The sequence below is a fragment of the Elephantulus edwardii genome, unplaced genomic scaffold, assembly GCF_000299155.1.
Source record: "Elephantulus edwardii isolate Elephantulus edwardi_28Jun2011 unplaced genomic scaffold, EleEdw1.0 scaffold00139, whole genome shotgun sequence".
Classification (NCBI taxonomy): domain Eukaryota; kingdom Metazoa; phylum Chordata; class Mammalia; order Macroscelidea; family Macroscelididae; genus Elephantulus; species Elephantulus edwardii.
In genome coordinates this window covers 2,805,400-2,816,357 of record NW_006399889.1, presented here as the reverse complement: position 1 = coordinate 2,816,357, position 10,958 = coordinate 2,805,400, and the positions used below count along the sequence as shown (strand labels likewise).

The 10,958-nt window shown below is 35.1% G+C and overlaps 1 protein-coding gene across 1 annotated transcript in view; it reads right to left on the bottom strand.

The window, feature by feature from the left end:
• The window catches only part of HSPA14 (heat shock 70kDa protein 14), a 39,985-nt gene that overhangs the window by 19,132 nt on the left and 9,895 nt on the right, over nucleotides 1-10,958 (bottom strand). The window contains exons 4-8 of the mRNA XM_006894282.1: nucleotides 9,668-9,716; nucleotides 9,430-9,535; nucleotides 7,917-8,007; nucleotides 6,646-6,750; nucleotides 3,980-4,141 (exon numbers count right to left, since the gene is read on the bottom strand). Coding sequence (XP_006894344.1) covers nucleotides 3,980-4,141; nucleotides 6,646-6,750; nucleotides 7,917-8,007; nucleotides 9,430-9,535; nucleotides 9,668-9,716 — 513 coding nt within the window. The remainder of the gene's footprint in view (nucleotides 1-3,979; nucleotides 4,142-6,645; nucleotides 6,751-7,916; nucleotides 8,008-9,429; nucleotides 9,536-9,667; nucleotides 9,717-10,958) is intronic.

Below are 10,958 nucleotides of genomic sequence, written 5' to 3'. Positions count from 1 at the left end.
AACATTAAGAAAAAGTTAATGCAATTCATTACATTAACAAAGCAAAGAACAAGAACAATATGATCCTATCAACTGATGTGGAAAAGGCCTCTGACAAAATCTAACAACCATTCCTGATTACAACACTCAACAAAACAAGAATAGCAGGAAATTTCCTCAATATAGTGAAAAGTATTTATACAAAAGCAAGAGCCAACACTGTTCTCAATGGAGAGAGATTAAAGGCATTCCCCTTGAGAACAAGAACTAGGCAAGGATGCCCACTATCACCACTCGTATTCAATAGCATATTGGCAATCTTCGTGAGAATAATAAGGCAAGAGCAAGAAATAAGAGGTATCCAACTTGGCAAAGACGAGGTACAGCTAACTCTATATGCAGATGATACACTTAGAAAACTCTACAGATTCAGCAAGATATTGGACATGTTTGACTAATTCAGCAAAGTAGTAGGATACAAGATCATTATACAAAAATCAGTTGGATTTCTCAATAGTAAGAGAATATAGAAATAAGAGCTAAGAAAAACAATACCAATTACAATGGGTAATCAAAAGGAAAATATCTGGGAGTAAATCTGACACAAAATACTGATGCAATAAAAATGAAAAATCATTACTGCAAGAAGCAGAAAGAGACTTAGAAAAAAAAAAAAAAGGAGAAATATACCATGCTCATGGATAGGAAGACTCAATATCATGAAAATAACAATTTTACCAAAGGCAATTTTAAAGTCCAATGCAATCTTGATATAGATACCAAGTCCATTCTTCAAAGAGTTGGAAAAAGTAGTTTCTATTTTTGTCTGGAATGGAAAGAGACCCCAAATAAGCAAAGCACTACTGAAAAAGAGCAAATAAGAGGCATCACATTCCCTTATCTCAACTCCTACTACAGAGCCATAGTGGTCAATACTGCATGCTACTGGTATAGCAACAGACACACAGATCAATGGAATAGAATTGAGAATACAGAAATCAACTTATCTACTTAGGGTGAACTGATTTTTGACAAGGAGACAAAAATCAGTTAAGTGAGGAAATGGTAGCCTCTTTAACAAATGGTGTCTGCAAAACTGGAAAACTATCTTCACAAAACTTAAGCAAGATCCACCTCACATTACACAAAAAACCCAACTCAAGGTGGATTAGGGACCTACAAGTTAAACAAGAATATAAAATTCATCAGAGAAATGCTAGGAACAACCTTAGAAACCCTACTCTACAGCATGAATAGACTTCTCAGCATAATGAAAAATCTACAAATAGGAGAGAAAAAAAAATAGATAAATGAGACCGTCTAAGAATCAAATGTCTATGTACATCAAAAATCTTCTCTGGCAGGATAAGAAGTAAACCCACAGACTGGGAAAAAACATTTGCCAATGACATACTGATAAGGGTCTCATATCTAAAATTTATAGAATGTTCCAGCACCTCTACAAGAAAAAGGTAAACAACCCAACTGCAAAATGGGCACAAGATATGAACAGCCATTTCAACAAAGAAGACATTCAGATGGCAATACATGAAGAAATGTTCAAAATCCGTAGCTGTCAGAGAATTCAAATCAAAACAACTGTAAGATATCATCCCACTCCAGCAACAATAACAAAGTTCAACAGGGCAGCAAACAAATTCTGGTGAGGTTGTAGAAAGACTGAACTCTTATTCACTGCTGGTGAATGTAAAATGTACCATGTAAAATGGTACACCATTCTGGAAGGCAGTCTGACTTTTTCTCAAGAAGCTGAGAAATACCACTTGACCCAGCAATTCCACTACTGGGAATATACCCTAAAGAAATATACAGAGCCTTGACTCAAACAGCTGTATGCACACCCATGTTTATTACTGCATTATTGACAATAGCAAAGATATAGATAGAAGCAACCCAATTGCCCTAATACACAAATGGCTAGACAGACATTCACAAAATGGACTATTATACAGCACTGAAAACAATGAAGTCATAAAACACTACAGAACATGTGTGAGTCTAGAAGACATTATGCTGAGTGAAATAAATCTCTCAGTCACAGAAGGACAAATACTGTATAAAACTGCTGTTATAAGAAAGGACTGACATGGGGATTGAGGGGAGAATAGGAAAAGAGTAGATAGATAATGAACATTGCATTGGAACAGATGAGGGGAAGGACTGTTTGAAAGGAATAGATGATTAAGCATTTTATGTATGACAACAATCTGGAATAAGAGGTGCATTACAAAGTAGACTGAGGAAGGAAGAGAAAAAGGGAAGGAGGAAAATGTTCAACAGTGAATGAATGAAAACTCAAATTTTTTGTAAATATTCATTAACATCACAATGAAAACTAAAAAAACCCCAACAAAACCCTAAGTATTGATTAATGGCTTAGAAACACTACTTTTATAACAAAAAAATTTGTAGGCCTTTATTGAATAAATAAAGCTCTGATATATTCACACAATGGAATACTATACGACATTGAAAAACAAGGAACTCATGAAATATTATTCAAAGTGGGTGACCCTCGAGGACATTATGCTGAGTGAAATATCTCAGTCACAAAAAAGACAAATACCACTGTTATAAAAGAGGACTGACATAGGGGTTGGGGGGAGACCGAGAAAGATGGGATAAATAATGTATACTGCATTGAAACAGATGAGGGTGAGAACTGTTTAAAAGGGATATATGATTAGATATTATTGTTTGACAGGAGTCCAAAAAGAAGGAAGCATAGTAGAGTGGACATTGAATAACAATGAAAGAATTTTTTCTTTTACTTTCAAAAGAAAAGCAAATTGGGGGGGAGCAGTGGGCAGGAAAATAGTGAATGAATGGAAATCCAAAGTCTCTGTAAACTTTCACTAAAATAAATTGATAATTAAAAAAAGAGAAATTATCAGTTCAGAATAGCTTAATTAGTTGAAACACTCTATTTTCAGCTATATTCCCTCTCCCCCTTTTTAAAGAGCAAGAGTGTCCAAAATATAACCTTTATAAATATTTGACTCTTCACATTAGAATTTTGAATGGAATTATCCCCTCTAGTAACAAAACTAATACAGTCCTTCTGGTAGCAGATTAGAAATTACTCCATGAGACACAAATTCACTGAGATGTGACTATAACATAATCATCATTAGATCTAATTTTTTTTTTAAAAAAAAGATTTGGAAGATAATGAGGCCTCAGTGTCTGCACTCTCTTTTATTCAGAGCAGCCCATGAAGAATTTAAAGAAAAAACCAACTTGTGCGTTAGGCACATAATTTAATTTTTTTATTTATTCATAAACACTGTTTTTGTTATAAAGTCTTTCATTTATATTGTATTTCATGCAATCATTCATATATACTTTTTTACATAATTACTTTTGATCTATGCCTATTATGCTTTAAAAAATTATATCATGATTTCATTTTTGGTTGTCTTCTAAGTGGAAAAAATGTGGCTTCTGCGTCCATGCTGTTGCCTGAATCAAAGTCAAAGCCACTGCTGTAGAATTGGAACCAACTCACAGCAGACTCTCCTGTTGGCTTGTGAAGCTGAAAACTGCACAGGAGACTGCCTCTCTTCTTTCCTGGAGGTTAATGGTGGCTTCAAACTGTCAGGGAGATATTGCCTTTTGGTAAATAGCACAACTCCTTTTGGACTAGTATACCAGAACTCCCTATTTCCTGGATTGTCGCTATTATGTACCACAGAGTTAGAACTAACTTATTGCTGATCCTCCAGTGAGTTTTCAGAGGCTACAAATGCAGGATTCTGTTCATTCTTCTTCCTTGGAGCAGCTGGTGGATTTGAACCATGGGTACTGGAGTTGGCTGACAACTCCTTACTGTAATTCTGGATATAAAAATATCAAGTTTGTAAGCAATGAAAAATATGCATTCCCTTTGAAGTAAAGCTGTTTAAAATAAATTAGGAACAAAAATAATCGAACCTGAAAAACAAAATAAAAATGTATTAGCAAATCCAGTAATACTTACCTTTGAAACTCAGATGCCAGATACTTTGCTAAGGTTTCTGTGAAGTGTGCACCACCTATGTTATCATCTGTGTTTGTTGAAAGAACACGATATATTCCACTGTTCACTTCCATGACACTGATAGATAAGGATGTTCCTCCAAGCTTAAACACCAAAACATTGCTTCAAAAGAAGAAGATATTATTAGAGAATTACAACATTTTAAGCTAACTTGGACATTAGAAGTCATTTAGTTTCATTCTTTCAAGTTATATATAAATGAGGAAACAGACAATCTTAGGTGAGTAACTAAATTGTTTTTGGGATGAAGTGATGAATCAAGCCTTGAACCCCAATCTTCTAATTTCAAAGTCCCATATTCTTTTTTATTCTGTCAAACTGGTTAAAATGTATTCTGAGTAACTGGAATTAAAAACATAAAAATTTCAAAGTAAATCAAGATGGGATTTTCTTTTTACCATTTAAGAATTTTTATTGAGAATATATAAAGAATTATGAAAAGTGAACAATAATTGTGTTTCTTTTACTTTTGAAAGAGAGGAGCGAACTGGGGCAGGAGGGCTGAGCGGGGAAAGAAGTGCAGCAATGAATGAATGGAAATCCAAAATCTCTTAAATGCTCATTAAAATTATTAAAACAAAACAAAACAAAAAACTCAATGAACAATTAACAAAATATCCACACTGACATGTAACAAAAGAAGATACATACATATGTGAATGAATGGAAATCCAAAGTCTCTGTAAATTTTCATTAAAATTAATAAATTTTTTTTAATTTTAATAATTTTAATGAATATTTACAGGGATTTTGGATTTCCATTCATTCATTGCTGCACTTCTCTCCTGCCCAGCACACCCCCCACCTCGTCCCCCAGTTCGCTCCTCTCTTTGAAAAGTAAAAGAAAAACTCCCTCCCTGGTACACAATCCCCCTGCACCCCTCCCACCACCCCAAGTACATTCCACTATGCAACCTTAATTGTGGACTCCTGTGATAACCATAATAACCTATCATACATCACTTTTAAATTATTCTCTCTCTCATCTGTTTCAGTGAAAAATTTTTTTAAAAAGATAGATATGTGGTAATAAGTACACAAAAATACATTCAGAGTTGTTAGTCTTTGGGGAAATGCCTCTCAGAACTACACTAAGATTTCAAGACATATTTACTTGAATGGTTAAACAAATACTAATGATCTAACAAACAATGCTGGTGATAACAGAACAAAAGCAATACTTATTCTTTGCTATCAGAAGTACAAAACAACAAAACTATTCTGGAAAGCAATAAATAAGTTAGATTTTTTTTTCCTTTTTTAAAAAATTTTCTACTATTTACAAAATTTGAATACATTGTTTTCAAGAACAAATTCTCTCAATTTCCCTCACCTCCCCAGCCATCAAACTGTGTAACACCATGATTAATCCCCCCTTCTCCCTGCACATCCTCATCTCTCTGTTTCCAACCTCTCCCACCCCTCTTGGATTCTTATACTCATTCTACAATAATGATTAAGATGGGATTTTTTTAAGTATAGTGAATTTTAACAGAAGTAAATATAAAAATTTTATATATAAATGATCTATTGTGCAGTTAATAATGCAGTAACATATTTTATAGGGATAAAAATGCATACAAAATTAGAATTATCAATTTCCTTCATGTGAAAAATTCACAACTTCTAGTATATGCTGAGCTCTGGTGGCCTAGTGAAAAGCTGTGCTGCAATTCCAAAGAGGCACAGAGTTCGAGGCCACCAGCTGCTCCATGGGAGAAGGATGGGTGGGCAATCTCTTCCAGTGCAGTGCTTCTGAAAACATGCTGGAGGGTCAGCTATGGGTTGGTTCCAAGTCAATAGCACACAATAACAATAGTATACATTATCCTAAGTTCACATAAAATAATTTTCTAGTGATTTATATATATATTTAACTGTGGAAGATGAATGTGGTCAAAACTTAATATCTGAATTTCCTTAAGTGTGCCTGATGCTTAGATCTATTGAGACACTTTTTAAAAACTAAATTAGGGGTAGCATGGTTTAGTGGTAAAATGTTAACTTTCCATTCACAAGGTCTAGGTTTGTTTCCTCATTAACTGCAAACACAGTTACCAATCATCTGCAATGGAGACCTGCATGTTGCTCCACATGTTTCAGTGTCAATTCTAGACTTAAAATGGATAGGAAGAAAGGCCTGGTGATTTACCTCACCATAAAGAGGAAAATTCAAAACCACATAGGTCACAACAGACCAATCTTATTATGCAGGAAGCCACTAAGAGTCAGGGGCCAACTTACTAGTTCACTAAGAAAAGTACAAAGTTCCCTTCTGGATATTCCTCATCTTCTGCCAAGTAAAACTTAAATGAAACCACTACCATTTCTAAACATGTCTAAGAACTGAAAAGGATAGTAAAATTAGCAATGCTCTACAAAGTAGCTGTGCCTATAATTTTCCAATCTTCCATCATAAAAAAAAAAGACAGCAGAAAAGTCCAGTGTTCATCTTGTTACTTTCAAAAAACTCCAGGTGACAGTTCTGATGTCTTTGCTGGCATAAAGTCTGGGAACCATTGTACTGCATAACAATCCTTATTTATAGAACTACTACAATCCAAAATGTTTTCTGCAAATTTTTAGAAATGCCAATATAATTTTACCTTTTTTCTGTAGGGGAGTCTTGTCCAATTCCATAAGCAAGGAGAGCTGCCGATGGTTCATGAATTAATCGCAAAACATTAAATCCAGCTGCTCTGGCTGCTTCCCTGTGAACAATTTGTTATCAATGTATTAAGTACCACAACATGCTTAATTCTACATTTTTTATGAATCCTCAGCTAAAGATTTTATGTAAAAGTAAATAAAACTTCATAAATAAAACATGAAGTACAATATTATAACTCAATATACAGTATTGTTATAGAACAAGATAACTGAAGCCAAAAATTAGATATAACTATGAGAACAAATAATTTCTAGTTTAAAATAATAATGCTTGGAGTTTATTTTCTTGACAAAGAAAATTATGTTCTATACACTGTGTGGTGGCACAGTGTATTATGTACTGGGCCATTAACCATAAGTTTTGTGGTCTAGTCCACCAGCCACTCCGAGGGACAAAGATTGACAGTCTACTCCAGAAATATTTATGGCTTCAGAAACCCAATGGAGGGATGATGGTGGTGGATATAATGAACATGAGATTTTTAAAAAATATATATGCATATAAATCATAAAAGCTCATTAAGACAAGTTCATACTACTTTTGAGATTTTGCAATTTATTTAATCTAGGCCTAGAGTTTTCAGAAGTCAGTTAATTCTCTACCTATGAAGCAACTTTGATGCTTGCCAGAGCCCTATATGAATTCTATTTAGCAATGTCCTGCAGTTATAGTTGCTTTTTATTGTTATGTATGGCTGCATTGGAACAGATTCATAGCTGACCTTCCAGCAGGTTTTCAAAGGCAGTATCACATGGGAAGAGACTACCCATCTTTCTCCCTTAGAGTATTGGTGGATGCAAACTGTGTGCCTTTGGGTTGGCAGTACAACTTCTTATCACTAAGACACCAGAGCTCCCTTTAAAAATCTGCATATGGTACATCATTTCCAAACCGAATTACATGACTTTTAGGCAAAATGTCTCATAAACATCAACTTAACCCAGTAAATAAAATAATCTAAAACTCAGTAGTAAGTAATATACTACATCTAATTTTATGTTATGATCATTTTACCATGCAGTTATTTACAAATAGAATTTTACCTTTTGTTAATGAAAGCTTTATAAAATTTTTATTTCCCTTGATTGTTGTTGTTATGTGCCGTCGAGCCGTTTGCGACTCATAGCGGCCCTATGTACAACAGCCCTAAACCGTGCTCTATCCTGTGCCAATCTCATTGCCCCTGACAAACCCATCCCGACTTACCCAAGAGCATTTTTTTGCTTTTCTCCAAAATCAAATGGAACAGTGATAACTACATTATTTGCATCTGAGCCCAAGGCAGATTGTGCTGTTTCTGTATATTAAAAAATATAAAAACAAATTTTGATGGTGCAGTCAAGAAGGACAAGGGCTATTTTCTGTGCAATCACTAATTTTTAACTAAGTTTTTCGATTCACTTGATTGTTCCACTCTGTTTTCTTCTCTTGCTCTCTTAAATCATGTCATATTTTTAAAAATCCCATTGACAGCTTATGGACACAGAACTTTGTAAAGAACCTGGCTCTTTAGTTTCAAAGCGTTACCAACCTTTTAAAGTCAACAAGTTTCAAAGACAGTAAGATTCTAAGGCACTGATGTGAAGACACATTGTTTTAGCTTAACATATTAAAGGGCTGGCTGCCTTCCCCCCAGTTCCAGAGCAGAAATTAGCCTTTTATATTGACTTCACAATTTTAGAGTATTCCTTAGAATGTTTAGCTCAGCATCTTCATCTCAATGAATAATGATGAAACTAAAAATTTCCCAAAGCAAATCCACTGCTATCAAGTTTCTTCCAAACCACAGGACTGAGTAGAACTGTCATACAGGGTTTCTAAAGGTATCATTTTTATGGAAAAAACTGACATCTTTCTCCCTTGAAGCAGCTAAGTGAACTCAAACTGTCAGTCTTTCAGTTAGCTGCTAGGTGCTAAATCACTGTAACACACCTGTGCTCTTAATCTGCCTAAATTCCTTCTCAGACGCTCAGACTATACTATCAACCTCGATGAGGGACATTCAGTCCTCACTGGCATCCCTGGGTGGCATGAATGGTCAAGTGCTTGCCTACTAATGTCAAGGCTGGTAGGTCAAACCCTTAGAAGGAAGGCCTGGTGACCTACGTCTAAAAGAAACATCCAAGAAAATGACAGAGGGCAGTTCTACTCTGTATACATGGGTTGCCATGTTGGAATCAATATGACAGCTAGAAATGTTAGGTCCCTTTGAGTATGACTCAGAGACCCTATGAACAATGTATCCGATCCCTGTCCTATCCTGTGCCATCACCATCTTCAAATAACTACTATTTAAGAAGCTCAGCAGCCCACTAAATCCTAAATTTTAATAATACTAATCTGGCCCAATTTACTTATAGGAAAACTAAAGTCACAGAAAGTAAACTGCCCTCAAGGTTCCACAGGGGAGCTCCAGTGGGCAAGCCTGCAGGGAGTTACATTACTACCTCAAAGACCAAGGCTGTTGATTTGACTGTACCAGCAGCTCCACAGGGTAGAGATGGACAATCTTTTCTGCTGTGATTTACAGCTTTGGAAACATTCTAGAGGGTTAGCAATGAGTAGGTTCAATTCAATAGTAAAGAGGGTTGTTTTTTGGTTTCCTGCTAATCTGTTATAATTCTCTTCTCCCCCGATTAAAAAATAGCTCTTTTTTGTTAAGGAAGGTCTATTTTTAAAATGCCATTAAAATTAACTGCTATCTTTTTTGGCTCATTACCTTTCATTTTACTAAATATCAGCCTGGCAACATCTTCGGGGTTAACAAATTTTGTTTCTTCTCCCGTATCTATTTCGTACCGTAATTTCCCATTTTTTTCAATAACCTACAAAAGAAAAAAATGGCTCTAAATATAGTATTGTCTCACAAAAATACAATGTTTCAAACCAATGTTTTATGTCATGACCTTGGTAATAATAGTTGACTAACAGGGAAACTGTAACAGAATCATACTTACTGAACATTTACTTTCCGCAATGTATTTCTGAGCTTGTGGGTCATCAGAGCTGTCCATAAAGAAAGTAAAGACACCTAAGTATTAAAATCAGTATTGTTGATCTATAAACGATTAAAATGACCGTTTTAATACTGCCAAATATGAAAATAAAAAAATTAAGTTGCTTTCTTAAAAACGTCAAAAATTAGAAAAGATGGTACTAAATGGACTTTCAGTGGTTTTAATAATTCTATCAATGGGCTGATCTTTGTCATTTGTGCTGCCAAGTCCGTTCAAATCTGTCAACTGTTCCGTAAGAGAAAGATGGGCAATCTCCTAGAGTGAAATTTACTTCTTCTAAAAACCCTTTGGAGAGTCAGCTAAGGATCTGTTCTGAATCAAGGGTATATACATTTTTGGTGCAATTTTTCTTGTAGGTGAGTTTTGTTTAGATTTAAATTTCATGTTGAACAAAACTGGAAAAAGGTATGATGTTGTACAGGGAAAGTTGAGGGTGAACCCAGTATACAAAGTACTATAGGTAATGGGTCTAATGATGTTCTATACAATGTGGATAGTCAACAAATAGAGCAACCGAAAAATTAAAATACTTAAGTGTTATGGAGCCCGAACTGACAATAATACTTTCACTGTTTACAAAATGTTTCACATAAATTGCCTTACTTGAGACATAACACTTAGATGCAATTACTTTGGAAAGTGTCTTAAACAGGTTCCAAAAGGCTCAAAATTTTTATTAATAAGCAAACTTAGATTTATTATTCCTAAGGTAATGGCGCAGGAAGAGCAGCTAGGCGTCAACTTCAACTCTACAGGATGTAAAACCAAGGGCAGAGCCAAAACTTGGCTCTCCTAGAGCTTTTCTATCAGGCTAATCATTTACCACATTACCAACCATAAGCATAAGCTTGTACATGATCAAAATGCTTTGGCCTCGTAAGGAGCAACTGGATACTGATTTTTGGCTTACTTTCATCTACACGTTTCAATGAACTAGACTAATAGCTGTTGTTGTTGTTGTTATGTGCTGTCGAGTCATGTGCGACTCATAGTGACCCTATGTACAACAGCCCTAAACCCATTTCCCATTTTATAATGCAGAAAAAGAATTGCTACAGTGTTGTCTTTGAATATGCAAGAGAAAATGGGATTTATAGCAAATAAATAGGGAGACAATGTAAGCAATATGATAAATCCTGTTGTTGTTGTCGTTATGTGCCGTCGAGTCGTTTGCGACTCATAGTGACCCTATGTACAACAGCCCTAAACCCTGCTCTATCCTGTGCCAATC